The following is a 17848-nucleotide window of genomic DNA, read 5'->3' on the forward strand; positions in this document are numbered from 1 at the left end:
GGTAGGTAGACGAAATGATGATAACCATAAAAAAAAAAAAAACCACATACGCAAGTGAAGAAACGAAGTTTGAATCTTGGTCACAACGTTTAGTTTAACAATTTTGACGTTAAATTGAGGTATATTCTCATTTTGGGTAAAAGAAAAAACAAAGAGTCGTGTGTTAACATTTGTCTTAAGAACAAATGTTAAAGATTTTACAAATAAATTAACACAACTTTCGGTATATAATATCTTTTTCTTAAAAAAAAAAAGTATATAATATTTTATTTTGGTCAAGATAGCTTTTTTTTTCTTTTTTTCCGGTCAAGACATCTTTTTTTTTCTTTACTAAAATTATATTTATTTTTTTCTTAAAAGAAAATTCTATTTTGATATATTAAAGCATTTTTCAAAAACAAATTAGGGAAAAATAAAAAGGCGGCGGCGAAGACCGACTCATTGAGCCATACTATGGAGATGATAATCCACTACTCTACATATAACTCAGAACTCCATGCACTCTACCCTGTTTCTTCAATAGTGAAAAAACCCGTGCGCTTTTACAAGACTCAGCGGTGAAAGCTATAACGCTGCTTCAACACCCACTCTCCACTATTCAATCTCTAACCCTTCTTCCCCCAATTCGCTTCTACTTCAAGGTAAATTCCTCATTCACCTTTTTCGCTTTTCGATAATCGCTTTTTCCATTTCAATTACAATCATTATCGCACTTTTTTCGGTTTTTTTGAATTTTATTCGGTGAATAATCGAATTGTTGATGTTTATTCATCATCAGTGTTCTATGTAGCTAGGTTTTGAATTTTGATTATAAACTAATTCGTCTCTAAGCAATTTTTGCATGAGGGAAATTAGGTTCGCAAATTTGTTTCCCTTTTGTTAGGTTTGTAATTTATTTACTTAATCGTGCATCATGCATGTTTGAATGTTTGAGTGATTATCATGTAGTTTAGGTCATTGTGATTTTTTATCACTTTGTGTATAAGGGGGAAATTTTTGAACTGTATTCATATGATTTTTTTTTTTGAATTTGGTGGCATATGTTAAGAGAAACTGCAAAGTATATTTTTTTCGATTAAAATACAAGTAAAAATGCAAATGCTATACAATTGTATTTGAATGTTTTTTTTATTTATTATTTGGATTGGAATGTGCTTGATATTTTTGATTTGGCATGTGAGAAAGTGTAGCTGATAGTTTAGTCTTGTGTGTTTTGATTTGTTCCTGGTTAAAAGCTTCTAAATTCTATCTAATGTGGATTTTTTTACTTCTCAGTTTCATGCATTGTTTCTGAAATCAATACCTTTTGAATATGCACTTTTTTGGGGTCATGAGCCCAACAGGTTTTGCTATGTATTGAAATCTTAATCACAAATGGGCTGTTTATGTTGTTGCTTTGTTGTTTGAGCAGTCACTGCCTTACGTTTTTTTGTGTCAGCTAAAATACTTGGAGTTGGCTGTTTAAACATATATGAATGCATTTGACGAGCTTTGTCACATTTTGCATTGCTGATGATACTACGAGCTTTATCACATTTAAACATATATAAATGCATTTGACGAGCTTTATCACATATTGCATTGCTGATGATACTATGATATATATGATATCAATACAAATATAAACAGTTATTTATGCATGTGAAGGGTTTCTTTGTGCTCATGCACAAAAAAGGAGGGTTATAAAAAAAGACGAGTTCCTATTGAAGGAACTGGATACAGAGTGATTGGCTTCAAGTGATTAATGAGCATTACCTAAGGCCGAATCGTTCGGGAGAACCCGAGTTTGATTCCTAGGTGGAACAATTCCTGGCCAGACTTTACCTTACTTAGCTCTTGGCCTAACTCTGGATTACTATGGTCCATTACCCTAGAAACTAGAAGGTTAACTCAAAAAAAAATGGATAGGCCAAATTCGTTGGGTATTGTTAGCTAGAGTGAATATGATCCTATTTTACTCTTGTTCTCAAGTTTCAAGGTGTGCTTTAACTTCATTTTATTGGGATTGATTGGGAATTTCAAATTGTCATGATATCATCTACTGTGGTGATAAGTTGGTGCAGGAGCTGTAAGGTTATTCCTTTATAGAATGGACTTGGTACACATCACATTAGCACTGATTCCTCCATCTTATAAGCATGCTTTTTGGAGTGCTTACACTCTACACATGAAATGGTACCTCTGCCTTGTCTGTCTATCCACACGTGCGGATGTACTTGCCTTTCCAACCTGTCAGGGTTGACGGAGGAGTTTGAGTCTCATACTGAATGGGTGCGCAACACAACTCCCATCTATGGTGCTCTTACCAGGTTGCTTGCATGAGTGTGCATATGTTCATTGAATAGGAGTTCCATCCTGGAAGAAAGGACTTTGCCTACATGTTGGACAGTTGAAGTTGTCTTTTAATTCTTAGTAAATTTTTCTGCATGGGTCAGATGATCGTGGAAATCATGTGAACTTCCAAAATTTCAGATTTTGTTTACAGGGTCCATTTTGCGTGAATTGATCTTCACATGTAAAGAGGCTTTTATACAAGTTGGGATTTAACAAATAAGCTGTAATGGTGTTCATGTGAATTTTTTCAAATATTCTTTATTTTTGAATTGTTTAATTAGTTTCACATGATTTGTTCGGTAATATTATTATTATTTTTTTAATGGCATGATTTGTTCCATAATAATCTCGTGTCCTGGAGGAAAAAGTAATAGCTACGAACTACTAGTAGTTTCTGATGCTTTTTCATTTTTGTAGTGTATTGTGTGGTCTGGAGAATGGGAAGTAACAGCGTTGAAAAGATCCCTAGCAATAACAGCACTGGAAGTTCAGAAACCACTATTGAGATAAAGCTCAAAACACTTGATTCACAAACTTATACTCTCAGAGTGGATAAACAGGTAATTCTTTGACTACTCATAAACGTTCTTCACTTTTTTTTTTTTTTTTTTAATTTCTCCAGTATAATTCTTCTATTTATGTTCATGTTATTTCGTTTCTTGCACGCATTATACCTCATTCAAGTAGATACATGTATGTAGTTGGAATATAAGGAAAATATTTCAGAATACTTGGGTTGTGCTTTAGAGTAATTTAGATTATCTTGGATTATTTTTTAGAATTGGTAGTCGACCCCATATAGTGAGATAAGACTTGGTTCTTATTGTTGTATATCGACTCTCAGGATTTGTTTCCATATTTCTTTGTATTTCATGATTTGTTTCTTTGTTTAATTGGAATTATGAGTTTTTAATAATTACGATCACTTCTATATTTATAGTTTGGATTTAGAGTCTAGATTAATGTAAGTATAAGTGTTGGTCTTGTAATCTCTATTATTTCTCTTCCCACCTTTCTTATCTAAAATCTCACAAGTTCGGCATTGTATTGCCATATTAAAGCAGAGGAATGCTATTGTCTTCATGATTCTTTTATTCTTGCTGACCATGCACACTTTTTTGGCAATACTTTCTCTCCTGTTCTCTCCTTGTTGATGGGTTTCTTCTACTTACTGTATCCACAACCTGTCTCAAAAGCCTTGAATCATTCCATCTTGTGATTTTGTCATTTTGCTGGTAAGCACCAGCCAAGGTTTGTGTAACACCCAAAATTTAAGTAAACTCGCCTTCATAGACTCTACTTGTAGACTCATAAGAGTGTACCTACTATTGAAATTATCTATATATAATATATGACAGATATAGATAATATAACGTTTGATAGATGAAATTTATTAGAGTTTAAGACTAAAAGTATGGTTTGTTTATAAAAAAATAAATAAAAAAGAAGTATACTTGGATGAGTAACTTTTAAATAAATTTACATTTTGAAGACAGAAGTAAATATGAAATAAAAAATGAAGTTGGAGAAATAAAGTCGTATCCAGGCATAACATTTGTCTCTCACGACAACGCTAAAAACTTGAATGTTACAACTGTTAACATGCAATTTAGCTTGTTTTTATGACCTAGAATCTTAAACTCGCAAGATTTGTCAAAAAAATAAGAAATCTTAAATCGCAAGAGTTTAAGACTTAACTTTAGAGTTCGATAACCACGTATTTGGTACCATTTGTTTTTCGTCCATCTTGAAAGAAGTTGCTTGATACCTCCGCTTGTGGCAATGTCCTTATCAATGTTAGAAAGCTGCAAAGTGCTCTGCAGCCAGCTTCTTCTTCTTGAAATCCATCGAGCTTTCCATGGCTGATATGGATTTCTCCAATACTCTACACACAATTCCTTCATTATATTATTGCTGGTGGTTTCTCAGGATCCAGCAGGTCGGGCCTCTCCTTCCTTATCTATAACTTTAGAACATGTTTTGAGTTTCGACCTATCAAAAACTTTTAAGAGTTTGTTTGTCTGTTTCTTTTCAAAGAAAAATGTGGTTTATGAGTTAAAAAAAATTGAATATCTTCATAATGATTTAAAAAAAATTACGTGAAAATAAAGTATCGAAGTAGTTGTTTCATTATTGTTGTTTTTTCCTTGGAAACTAGATACAATCCTCCAAACAACTATGCCGTAACTCGATTAGTTTAAAGCTTATCCAAATGCACCATATTTATTTGATGCTGATAACTGCTCAAAGCTGCTGTGTTAAGTATCTTGATCATTTAGCCAGCATCATTCAATTACTTATCTGAACTGTTGATCCTCCCTTCAATTACTCCCTTGTTCTGCAGATGCCAGTCCCTGCTTTGAAAGAACAGATTGCTACTGTAACTGGAGTGTTATCAGAACAGCAGCGCTTAATTTGCCAAGGGAAAGTTCTAAAGGATGATCAACTACTGTCTGCATACCGTATCCTTTATCTTTTTATTGTGTTTAACTTCACAGAGAAGGCCTATGTGGCTTTCTCTTTGCAGACTGACAAAAATGCCAGATTTCTCATTCCATATCGTCAGTAGCGGAGCCAGAATATTTAGATCGTGGGGGCATATAAGATATGGATTTGTCTCAATGAGTATTTTCAAAATATTATCTTTTTCTATAATTTTTGCTAATAGATGATTATAAGTATTAAAGATAAAAATTGTGTATTGACATATGTGAAACATGCAACTAAGTCATTTTAGGACGGAGGAAGTAATAAAGTTTGCATTAAAAATTGAAAGGCTGGATTACACAAGAGGTCTTTAAGTTATTTAATTACAACAAGTTGGTTTTTGTTACCAAAAAAAAATTACAAGTTGGTTTTAAGTTTTTTCGTACCACTTACGCTCTTTAAGTTACTTAACTGTAACAAGTTGGTCCTTAAATTAAGTATTTTCCATACAACTTAGATCCTTTAAGTTATTTAATTGTAAATTTTAAGCGTTGAAAAACTTAAATTTCTAAGATCTGAAATCTCTCAAATTGTTACGGTTAAATAACTTAAAAGACTAAGTGATACGGAAAAAAAACTTAACAGACCAACTTGTTACAGTTAAATAACTTAAAGGACCTAAGAGGTACGAAAAAAACGTAAATGATCAACTTATTACAATTAAATAACTTAAAGAATTTATGATATAATTTAGCCAAATTGAAATTATCATTCAATTTGAAAAAATAAATTATTACAAATAATCACAAAATATATACTATGATCAATTGATCAATTTATCAATAAATAATAAATGAGATATTAAGTAATTGGAATAGCCTTTTAAAAAAAATAGTAATTGGAATAGATTCCTCTAAAAAAAAGTATTTGGACTAGTTTTAATTTGATACAGTGAGTTTTTTTTTCCTTTAACATTCAAATAATGAGGGCAGTTACTAAAAAAAACTATAAAAAGGAGGGCAGTTAGTTGCACAACACAATAGCACTATATACTTAAATGAAAATTTTGTGCAGGCACATGCCCACAGAGTGCTTGCTGTGGCTCCGCCCCATGATATCGTTAAAGAAAATATTTATTATTTTCAGATGGTGTCTTGACCATTGTGCAAATACAACCTGAAGGTGTTCCCTTCATACATTGTTGGTTTTTTCTTTTTTTGGTTCCCTTTGTTTGTCTAGCAGGTTGCTCAATCATTAACTATTGCTGTATTTTATGTGCGTATCTAAAATTATATCTGCTCCTTACTGTAACATCTGGTCTATTTTTGTTTGCCACAAAACATTAAGAGTTTGAGGTTTTGAGGCAGAAAGGTACACCAAAGGATGAAAATGGTAGCAATAATAGTAGAACTTCAATAGGGAAATAACTGTGTTATTGCAAAAGTTTTTGCATCTTTACAAGAAGTATCTAGAAGTTAAATTATTTGCACTTCCTATTTTGTCTCTTCTGTAGCAACTATCAAGTACATTAATATTCAATCTCAGTATTTCATAAATATGTTATTCAATCTCAATATTTCACTCATGTTTGCGAATGATAGACCTTCTAGACACTCAAGTTTAAAATTCAATCAATTCAAAAGCCATTATTTATGTCTAGATGTTCTGTCACTATTCTTCTTTTAAATTTTGTTATTCGTATAATGTATTTTCTTCAATATGAGTTCTACCCTAACACAAGTAGATGTTGAAGATGGTCACACATTGCATCTGGTTGTGAGGCAACCTGATCTGCCACCTCCAGGAAGTCTGCCCAATCATGCAGGTTTGATGCAATTTTGAATATAATCTTTGCTTTTGTAATGATTATGAATCCTGATCTTATTTACTTGGATTTACAATGTGGTTTCATTTTTTGTTTTAGTGTTAGTTTGATAATTTCTTTTTATGTAAAAAGTTGGTAAAATATGAAAATTGCTGAAGTCTTCATTATCGAGGGATACCGTAACTAGTAGCCTAACCTTTCTGGTCTTCTAAAAGGGTTATATTTAGCTTGAATCTCTTAATGTGTCTATATCTCCATATAAAACATCCCGGTGGGAAGAAATGTGAATTGCACAGTAGTACTAGAATAGAACATACTCCCTCTGGTCCTATTTATAAGAAAAAACTAACTTTTTAAATTCATTGAGTAATTGACGTATCTTGTCTAGAATATAGACCAAATACATCATTTATGCAATGAACCAAAAAAGTCAAATGTTTCTTATAAATAGGACCGGAGGAAGTATTATATTAATGGCAAAATCATACATAAATTCATAAAGTCAAACAAGAGCTAATTTGTCCAAACACTTTATTTTTAGTCTTTATTTCATAGCTGAATAAAACAAAAATAATGCGAAAAACATAAAGTTAACCTCATGAAACCAATATATATTGCATTGCACAAGTATTTTGTAGCTGAATAAAACAAAAAATGCTAAAAACATAAAGTTAACTTTATGAAACCAATATATATTGCATCGCACAAGTAATTCAACCCAAGTAGGCTTGTAAACTTGCTAGTACAAATTAGAGTTCACCAGTTTTATAGAAGTTCACTTGAACTTGAAGCTTCCCCAATTTGGCCTAGGTTTTGTGAAGGAAAAAAAACCTCCTTTTTTAATGCTGAGGGTTTGGGTCTGGTTTAGAAAAAACCCAGTTTTACAATAAAAAAATGTTTGTTTTCTTGATCTTCCTCGCACGATGATACACCCTGTTTAGGGCAAAACACTTATGTTCTTCCTCGTCTGCGCCCGCCACTGAGCATGTTTCTCTCTTTTAATAAGACACCACTCTGTTGTAAATAGTGGTCGTGCCGCCCGCTATCGCGGTGCATAGCGGAAATTTGAAGCCCAGCGCACCTGGCCGCTCTTCAATGTTGTGGTGCGGAGGTGATGCGGCCAAAGCGTCCGCTTCATCCTTTTTCTGGTAAAAAAGAAGAATAAGAATAAAAAATGAAAGGAGGAAAAGTCTGAAAGAAGATTGATTCTACAAATCTGGTTGTTTGTGCTTGCGGCGGCGCTCCTTCAAATCTTTGACCTAATATTTCATGGAGCGGATTAAGATATTGCTGAATAAGAATTATATGGGCCGGCCCAATCTCAATAAATACTAAACGATAGACTTAAAATAAAATACTATGGTAGTTTCTTTTTACAAAAAAACAATAGTAACATAATTAGATAAAAATGTAGTCTAAATATAAATTAGTTAATGAGTATGTAATTTGTTTTAGTTAATGAGTATACTCTAAATATAATATATATATATATATATAAAATCTAAATATAATATAAATTATAACATACGTAATATAAACTACATGAATATAAATTATTCAGAAAAATATACTACACTTTTTATTAAGTATAGTATATTTTATATTATTAGTAAAAATGAATTAATTATCTTTATATTTTTATTTATATTAATACTGGATATATTTTCTCATACTTCCTTAGATCTTAATTAATAACATACATCGAAATAGCGCCCTCTACGCCCCCCGCTCCCGCACCGCGTCAATTTTTGGGTTGGCCGCGCCGCATTTCCGCATTGACAACAGAGACACCATTGTTACTTTGCGAGTTCCTCTGTTTCCTGCGACTGCCACTGAACGTGTTCCTCTATTTCTCTGTTTTTTGTGCTGTGCGAGTTCCGTGTTTCTGTTATTTTTTCGTGCTACTTGCTTCAAACTTTGCCCCTGTACTCATGAATTTATGGTTATAAACTTGTGAATTTATTTAATGTTGTGGTTTAGAGGTTATTTTCTTCATCTTCTATTATAATTTTTATGCAGGTGTGTGTGTTTTCTTTCATCATAAGTCTATTTTGGGGGTGGGGCCCAGAGCAGATGCATTGTTGGTCTTGTTTTGTTTTATGCTATACCTCCATGCACAGCAATTGAAAATTTTCCTTTAATACAACAAGATATGGTATTTAATGCTAAACATCCATTTCGCAGCGACTGAGCCAAATTCAAGCACAAGCCATAGTCACAGTACTCAAGTCGCTCCAGGAGTCTTCATTGAAACATTCAATGTTCCTATTCAGGGCGATGGAGTTCCACCTGAAATAAATAGGGTATATTTTAAATTGGAAGAGAAAGTCGTACACTTGTGGGTTTGCATATTTTTGTTTATTTTTTTATGGTGCTCTGCAGATTGTGTCTGCTGTTTTAGGCTCGATCACTGGACTTCCAAATTTTGCAAGTGGTGGAGAAGGGATTGTTGTCAGGGTAAGGTCAACCTTTCATATATTTTTTTTTATTGTAAATTGTAATGTTGCATTCTGACAAACGGAGCCCCTCACCCCCCACAGAAACAGTGATAGGAAATGTGTGAATGAAGAATATATATAATATTCTCGGTGTGTATGTTCCTTAAGTTTTAAAATAAAGAGAAAAGGAGAGACAGTGTGACTGTGAGGACTTGGAAATGAAGATAGAAACTGGGATATTATTAGAACAAAGTTAGGGCAGGGCCCTCTTGTTTATGGAATGAACTGTTGACCTCTAATGGTCTAAAACCTCCCAAAATGTCAAGCTTCCCTCTCAATCTCATCTCTTATTTACAAAAAAACATGCCTTATTTCTCTAATTACCCACTAGTTGACTCTAGCAAACTTGGTATAATATGGTTTTTGTTTTTACTGATCTACTGGCTGTTGTTTTCCCATCGTGAAAATCTTGTGCTTGTGAGTTTAAGCAATTCAATAATAAATTCATTATTTGCAAAAATCGAAACATACAATCCCATCAACTAACATGCATATCAATCTACTGATAGGAACTTGAATTTTACTAGAGCAAAAAAGGGGGAGGGTTCCCTTGTTTATAGAATGAATCTCAGAACTGTGGGAGTTTGTTGGTAATTAACTCTAACAAACTAACTCCAGTCCCATCAACTAACATAAGCCTATCAATCGATTGGTAGGAACTGGAATTATATTAGAGCAAATGTAGGAGAGGATTCCCTTGTTTACCGAATGAATTGCAGAAACTTGAGGCTCTACAACCTCCCAAAAATTCCCTCAAATATAGGTGGCGTGCCTTATTTCTCTAATAACTCATGAGAGATGAAGTAAAACAGAGAAATAAGGATTTTATCCTTTTATAAAACATAACAGTGTTTTGTTGTTGTTTTCAAATCATTAGGATACATTGTTCTACACATCTCTTGATGTATCTATTTATTTAGTCATCTTGGAAATCTTTAATATTACATCTTGGCTGTAATTGGTCTGATGAAGGAGCATGATTCCCAAGGCCTTGGAAGAACTTTGGATTCTAGTGGAACATCAGATCCGTTCCGTCCCCTACTTGATCAAACTGGTTCACAGAGTGTATCAGATAGATTACGGAATACTTTTGGACTTCCGGCGTCAGTTTCTCTAGGGTCTTTGCAGCCTCCTGTAAGATGCACAAAGTTCCTTCTCTACTTAATTTTGATACATGTTTTTAAAGATTTGATATTTGAGATCCCTCTTAGTGGGAATTTTGAACAATTAATTCATTTATATATGGTTTTGTAGGTTATTCCTGGTTCTTTGACAACTTTGTCCCAGTACCTAAGTCATATGAGTCGTGAATTTGATACAATTGGTAAGCAAACCATGTTGAATTTTATAGTTATCATCGTTACATTGCTCGTTCTGCAAGCTTGTTATTTGAGAATGATGGAACACATTTTACTTGCAGTCAGAGAAGGGGGGAATGGCCAAGCAGCAGAGGCTCATAGTAATGAAGCAGTGGGATCTGGTTCTTCACCTTTGGGTTCAACAGCAGAAAATCTTCCATCACCCGCATCCTTGGCAGAAGTCTTGCTTTCTACGAGACAAATGATCATCGAACAAGCTGGGGAGTGCATACTTGTGTGTTCTATCTCTTTATATTTCCATCTGTATATGAGCTTGCCCCCTAACAATTCAATAAAAGACCCCCCCCAGCCCCCCTCTTTTTATTTTCTGCTTTCTTTTCTCAAGTAATTGGGCATGAGTAATCTCTTTACTAAGTTAAACTGAGAAATTTATTGAGTCCATGGCATACTTCTACAGCAACTGGCAAGACAACTACAGAATCAAGCAGATATAACTGATGCCCCCTCGCGATCAACCACTCAATCTAGGGCATTGAGGACTGGACTATTGTTTTATAACCTTGGTGCATTTTTACTTGAGCTTGGTCGTACAACCATGACATTGCGTTTAGGTCAAACACCGGTAGGCTTGGTTACCCTTCTTGGTATCTTATCTTGTAATACCTGTGTTTGTATTACTAACTAATGTTGTGACTCCTATGCAGTCTGAAGCTGTAGTTAATGGTGGACCTGCAGTTTTTATATCACCTACTGGTCCTAATCATATCATGGTTCAGGTTTTGCACTTGTCCTATGCCTTGCTTGTCATGAAAACTATCATACTGTTGCTTATTGAAATGCATGGTTCCAGCCTCTTCCTTTTCAAGCTGGAGCAAGCTTTGGTGCTGTCCCTGTAGGAGGTGCACAGACTGACTCAAGTTTAGGTAGTGGACTTGGCTCAAGTCTTTTCCCAAGGCGTATCGATATACAGATAAGACGAGGTATATTATTTATTGGTTTTATGCGTCCTGTATTTTCACATCTTGCTAATATTGTTTTTAATATTAGGCACTTCAACAACCACACCCAATGCCAGCCAAGAAGAGCGTGGGGATACACAGTCTGCTTCAGTGCAAAGAAATCCAGTTGAAAGTTCTGCTAGTCAAGCAACCTCTAGGCGTCCAGATGCATCTATTGCTGGAGAATCAGGAATAAGGATAGTGCCGATTAGAACCATGGTTGCAGCAGTACCTGGTCCCTTGGGTCGTGCTTCTTCAGAACCATCTGGTAATTCTACTGGGCTTTACCATCCCGTTCTTGGGAGATTTCAACGCGTAGGGCAGGCAAATAGTGAACAGGGATCTCAATCAGCAAGTCAGCATCGTGCTGCACCACATTCAACTCCTGAATCCACATTGCAAAGGCAAAGAACGGAAGACTCTGCAAGGAATGGTAACAAAATGACCATTTAACATTTCACACCGTTGATTGTTTCCTATAACTAGGAGTTTTTTTTTTTTTTTTGTTGAAGTATTCCTGTAGCTAGGAATTTCTCAGTCTGATATTTCTTTTCTTTTTCGCATCGCTGATGTGCATAGTATGTGATCCAAAAATATCTTCATAATTTTACTAAACTGCGGGTTTTTATTGAAGATGTGGTTTCTACTCAATTCGGCATTGCGACCTTTCTACTTTTGGATCATGTTTGACTTATTAGAATATGTAGAATATTTACAACTTCGTATTTTTCTGCTCAATTTTCTTTCTTTCTTTCTTTGCAACTCCTTCCATTTTAGTGTTTCACTTTGTGTGCATTGAGTAACTGCTCACTATATATTATAGTTACGAAATCTGATGACCTACGCAATTATGTGATATATAGATAAAATAAATGTCTGACAGGCTTTAATAAGTTTGTGACTGGACTTCTGTAGGTGCCTCACAAACTCCATACACAAGACAAGAGCCATCTAATTCCCGTGTTGTAAATATCAATATTCTGGCAGCTGGTGGGCCCCAAAACAGCCAAGAATCTGATAGACAGATACCAAGCAGTGTGTATCAGTTTTTAAGAACACTCTTTCCCACTGGAGAAATACACGTGGAGGATTCAAGCTTACAAGGAGCAAATGCAAGTTCCACCTCAATGCATGCTGCAACATCAAGGGGTGCTCCCCAAGCCCCTGAAGCTGAACCTGCTGTTAGTGCTGAAGGAGTATTTTTGTCTAATGTACTCCGTGAGATCATGCCGGTCATATCTCAACAAGTAGGGTCTGAGAGAAATCCTTCTGATGATCAAGCGGCTCAAGATTCGTCAACCCAGGTTGGCATGCTTCATTATTTTATTTTAGTTTTATTGTGCGATTAGATTTTTTCATGTCAACTTTGACTGCCGAAGCCCTTCTCTTCAACCACCCGTAGAACTTCAGAATTCTGATGCATACTAGGAACATCCCACTAGTTGAAGTTGGGAACTCTTAAGTTTGATATCCTTGGTTCAAACACCACTAGGTCTTCTTTGCCCCAGGTTGCTGAACATGTATATAATGTCAGCAAAAACAAATAGGCGAAAATGTGCAGGAGGACTTTTGTTCTTTTCTTTAGCTTTTTCCTGCCATGGTAGTTGTGAAAAGGGGAAAAAAACTGACAAACAGGTATATATATGTAGGTTGGAACTAATGCTGGGACATCGCGCAGACACAGTGGTTCTGAATCAGGTGCTCCAGATCCAAAACGCCAAAAGGTCACCATTTTACCTTCCGAGTTTGTAAAATGTTTTTTGTTGGATTATTTCTGTGTAGCGTCGTAATTGTTAATATTAATTACTACAACAATAACAACTAGAGTCCTTTATCATGGGTTAAATACATGAAACAAAATAGTAGGGATCCTTTCCTGGTGTATCTCTAGTCCAATTATTGATCTATCCTCCTGTGATAAACTCTTTTCAGTAAGTTGTTAGTGATTTTTGTTGCACGTGTCCAAATCATCCATTACATTAATATGATTGTACTACTTTTTCCTTACCGAACCCCGCGTATGCGGGAGCTTTAGTGCATTGTGCTGCCCTTTTTTTGTCATTCAGAATGCTAACCAGTGCCCCAGGGGCATTGGTTAAGCAAACAAAACAGGTAAGTTTTTATAAGAAGGTAGTGTAATTATTACTTCATCAAAAGCAAAAACTTTTTTTTTTCAAGGCAAAATTTCTATTTAAGGATTTCTTAACCAGTGCCCCAGGGAAAATAGTGAAATTGTGGCAGGTGAAAATAAACAAGTTTTGAAGTGTGATGTTCTAAATTATTGTGAATTTCTTCTATCTTCGAGTCTGGAATTTGAGTTAGATTTAGTATAACAACTCAGACATATGATTTGTCAACAGCTTTTATTTCATCTACAATGATTAAATCATTGTATATAATTTTATTGCTTACAATTGCAAGTAACATGGATTTCGAATACGATGTTAAATTAGTTTTTCTTGCATGGGTCAGAAATGGGTGTTGGAGAACTTCTCTATGATTGTTGTTGATTTTGTTGATATTTCATGATGACGCTTTCTTTTCCCCTTTTTAATAACTGTGCCTTACCATGTTTGAATTGTTCTTAATTTTAGTTACAACTTTTGAAAAATGTTGTTGCTTCTTGATGCAGATGGAATGATTATGTATAAATTGTGGCCTTTGAAGATTGTGGTCATAAGAATCAGACTTCAGGGTGGTTCTTTTGATGTCAAATTGGTATTTTGCGCGTTTTTAGATATCTATGTCAAGCATGATTTCACTTTCTCCAAGTGTATACATATTGCTGTACAATATTGGAATTGGAGTTGAGCTTTTCTTATGCGAGTTTCGATTATGCTTGGAATTGGTTATATAATTATTTAATTATTATTAGAGGTTACAATTGAGATGGCATTATATAAATTTCATTGGTTTCTTTTAAAACTATAAACTGATTTTTTTGTTACAAACTTGGTACACAAATTCCATGGATATATCGATGCAAGGTTGATAAAATGGTGTACAAAACAGGGATGTACGTGCAAGCATCAGCCAACGTGCCCTGTAATGGTGGGAATGCATGCTCTTATTCTTTTCCACACTTGTTATCGTGGGAACACATGCTCTTATTCTTCTCCGCAATCAAGTCCAACACTCTAGTTAATCGCCTCAATCAGTGGTGCAATTAGAACACTGAAAATCTTCAAAAGCCACTTATGGAAATCAGAGTTCCCAAAACTCTATACTTTCTCTCACGCTTAACATACTACACCATATTGAATACACATCATCAATTTGTATACCTTGAGCACTATCCATATTAGTAAAACAGCATTCATTCAAAATGTATATCGTATTACCTCTTGAGTACTAACCATGTTTAACAACTCCGGTCATTCAAAATATATCTTTTTTGAAATTATCCGGGAGAGACATTTTCTCAACAATACAAGGGAAATAAGCGATGATAGCTAATTGTTTACTTCCGGTTGAAAGTGTAAGTCATGCTTTTCGTGTCCCCTATTAAAGCTCTCTTTCCCTTTTAATTTAAATGGAGGTTACAACCCACCAGGGATTACCAGTCACCACATGAAGCATTCGAAGTTGATTGTTTATACACTAACCAAGTGCTCTCACCCCAACATGGACGCCGTCTTTGATACATACATGAACTCATTTCATTCAAAATCACACCAAATTACAAGCACTTAGAGCTCGACAGCGCACTCACACTTGCGGTCCATGCTCTGTATTTTAAATAAACACTCATGTTAAAATAATAAACTTAAGTGTTGATGCATAATTAAGTAAAAATTTGGTTAAATAGTCTAATGACCGGATATTCACTTAAAAGGTGAATAAGCGGAAAATCTGAGGTTTGAACTCTCGTCTCTATGTACCTCAATATCCCTATCAATCGTGTTATGCTTATGGGGACGGACCTGCATCTACCGTTTATTACAACTGGTGAAGCAGTTGCATGTAGCCTTTGTTCAAGAGAAAAGAAATTAATCTATGTTGATCTATGTGTTGCTTTTATGAATTTATATATATGACAACAAATAGATATTATCGTTAACACCAAAAAAGTGGATAGCTCAAATTGGTTTGAATGCACAAATATAAGACAACTATTGTGTTTGAGAAAAGAAAGATGCAAGCACACATGATCAAGAAAATGTCGTGATTGTACAAAGGTTACAAATGAGCTTATATAGGAAGCTCTACAATGAATATTTCGGAGAAAAGAAAACTGAATCCCTAACTAATTTCAGTCAGACTCCCTAACTAATTTCAGTTAGGCTAACTAACCAAAAACTGATTTTCGAATAAATCTTAAACAGAATAATAGCAATATATTTATCTATTAAAGATACCTGAAAGTAAGAGTGATCCTGAATTGGTAAATTTAATTAACTTCAAACTACAAAAGAAAAAAAAGAAAAATCTTAGTAAGGTGAAACTCCTTGAACTTGTGCTGATAAACAAAGACTTAACTAAGAAGATTCCTCGGCTGCATTTGCTCTTTGAGTTTTTGTTTCCAAATTCCTATACAAACTTTCTTTAACTAGTTCATCATTCTCCTCCTTTCTTTCTTTCTATTTGGTTTACAGATGAACTCATGGTAGTTCTTGTAGTTTGTGTCTCTGATTGTGGAGTCATATTTATTTACCTTTCACACTTAAACCAATGCAATACTTTCATTGTTCTCTTATGAGTTATGAGCTAAGTTCTCTTTGTGATAAACTTTGATCATAAGCCAGAATCATCGAAATATAAGGTGACCACTCTTGGCATATAGGTTCATCTTCCCTGGACAAGATCTCAATGGAGCAATCCGGCAACTTTGAGCTATTCTCTTCTGCTTATACCATGCTAATGTTATGTATGCTATTGAACTGCAATGTTGTACAAAGAGATTCACATAGCCAAATGAACAAAAAACATAAGAAATCTGAAACATAATTACATGTAACTTCCATTAGCTAGCTGGATCAAAGCTTTCAGTCCTACTTTCCGCGGGCTAGCCATCGACACCAAAGCGGGCATCACCCCATACCTTGACATCTTCTTTAGCCAACATTTCAGTATCCTTTGCTCGCTGCTGCTTGTTTCTCTTCCCAGCTCCCAAAGTGAAGCTTCTTCACACTTCTTTGCAATAGAATCATTGGCTTCTCCTTATCACTAACATGCTTCTCCATCAACTTGGAGTAATTCAAATATTCAACCTTCAAAGTAGCAGAATAAGAGATTTGTATCTGGAAATTAATAAACATACAGGAGATCATATTCTTTGGAGGATTTTGACGTGCTTGGAATCAGTTGTTAGTCTCAGGTTCAGACTAATATTACAAATACTTCGATTGCTAATTGAGTATTGTATGTCCCACATCGCTCAGAAGTATGAAAAGCACGCAAAGCCTTGTTATAAATTTAGAATTTCTTCACAGTTTAGAGCATACCTTTCTCGGCCTTTTAGCTAAGATTAAGTGTAGTATCTGTTCTTATTAATTTAATATCTTATATGTGGACCATTGGTTTACATGATATTAAATTACTTTTTTGAGGGAAAGTGTACACTAAAGTAGCTTGCTGCTTGGACTCTCGAGTGTTGCCCATACATTGCACTATAGCATGAGTGTTGCATCCCACCAATTTAGTTCAAAGTTTTTGAATTTGTTAGTGGATTTCTTGGTCTTTAACGTCATTTTCTTTATTTTTTAATTATCATGGTATGCTTCAATTTTCGGGTTCTCCACGTAAGAGTTTTTTTTTTTTTAGGCTTAATACATGTTTTGATCTTTTAATTTATTTTTGGTTTTTATTTTGGTTCCTTAATTATAAAGTGTTTCAATTTGATCCTATAACTTTTCTACCGTTTACTATTTTGGTCATTTACGTTAGTTTTTTTCAAAAACCGTAACCCATTATCCACATGTCACTTAAGATGGATGATCAAGAGTTAGATTTAGAAAGCGCACATATATACAATGAATTCACAACATATGATTATTTCTATTAAATTACCTAAAAATAAAAATTAAAATAGAAATAAAAAAATATAAAAAAAATTCTCTTCTCTCCTATCTGTTCCTTTCGTCCTCTTCATTCTTTTTTCTTTCAAAATAGCAACATATTTGTGTGTTCTTTATCCATAGTTCCTGCAACTCAAAATTCAACACATACCCATTTTAATTCATCCACAAATTCATACCCATTTTAAATTCAGATCTACAATTGATTAAGAAGAAAAAAAACCCATATCATCAATCCGATCCGAGTTCGAAGATGAAGGAGATCGCTTTTCAATTTTAGAAAGAAAAAAAATCCACCGCTGCAATTCCTTACATGAGCTTGAGAGTCTTTGATTTGTATGTATGTTTGATGAAAGGGTTGTTGAGTAGAATGTGGATGATCTATTTTGTTATGAATGATTTTAGAAAATGATTTATTTTGGGTTTAACA

General features: G+C 34.4%; 1 protein-coding gene and 1 non-coding gene across 4 annotated transcripts; both read left to right on the forward strand.

Moving 5' to 3' along the window:
• The first annotated feature begins 482 nt into the window (after positions 1-482).
• Positions 483-14317, forward strand: LOC11438188 (ubiquitin-like domain-containing protein CIP73). Of its 3 annotated transcripts, XM_039833988.1 has the most exons (17): positions 491-641; positions 2064-2271; positions 2752-2894; positions 4679-4796; positions 6506-6586; positions 8771-8889; positions 8969-9043; positions 10057-10218; positions 10339-10408; positions 10505-10677; positions 10861-11025; positions 11108-11179; positions 11254-11383; positions 11451-11834; positions 12317-12705; positions 13051-13125; positions 14034-14317. In XM_039833988.1, the coding sequence occupies exons 2-17, from the start codon at positions 2268-2270 to the stop codon at positions 14040-14042; spliced, it is 2169 nt and encodes a 722-aa protein (XP_039689922.1). In that variant the 5' UTR covers positions 491-641; positions 2064-2267; the 3' UTR covers positions 14043-14317. The 3 variants fall into 3 exon arrangements, with proteins under 3 accessions (XP_024637485.1, XP_039689922.1, XP_039689923.1); XM_024781717.2 differs by lacking the exon at positions 2064-2271 and having other exon boundaries at positions 483-641; XM_039833989.1 differs by lacking the exon at positions 10057-10218.
• Positions 14318-16841: 2524 nt separating this feature from the next.
• On the forward strand, positions 16842-17037 carry LOC112421436 (U2 spliceosomal RNA). The gene has a single exon (XR_003011768.1). It is a non-coding gene; the product is annotated as a U2 spliceosomal RNA (small nuclear RNA).
• Positions 17038-17848: the final 811 nt, after the last annotated feature.

The sequence above is a fragment of the Medicago truncatula genome, chromosome 4, assembly GCF_003473485.1.
Source record: "Medicago truncatula cultivar Jemalong A17 chromosome 4, MtrunA17r5.0-ANR, whole genome shotgun sequence".
Lineage (NCBI taxonomy): Eukaryota > Viridiplantae > Streptophyta > Magnoliopsida > Fabales > Fabaceae > Medicago > Medicago truncatula.

What these genes read in the sequence shown, in the direction of transcription:
- LOC11438188 (XM_039833988.1), top strand. An exon ending in TGCGTTTAGGTCAAACACCG is followed by an intron (nt 11,026 to 11,107) that starts GTAGGCTTGGTT and finishes ACTCCTATGCAG; the next exon opens with TCTGAAGCTGTAGTTAATGG. An exon ending in CGATATACAGATAAGACGAG is followed by an intron (nt 11,384 to 11,450) that starts GTATATTATTTA and finishes TTTTAATATTAG; the next exon opens with GCACTTCAACAACCACACCC.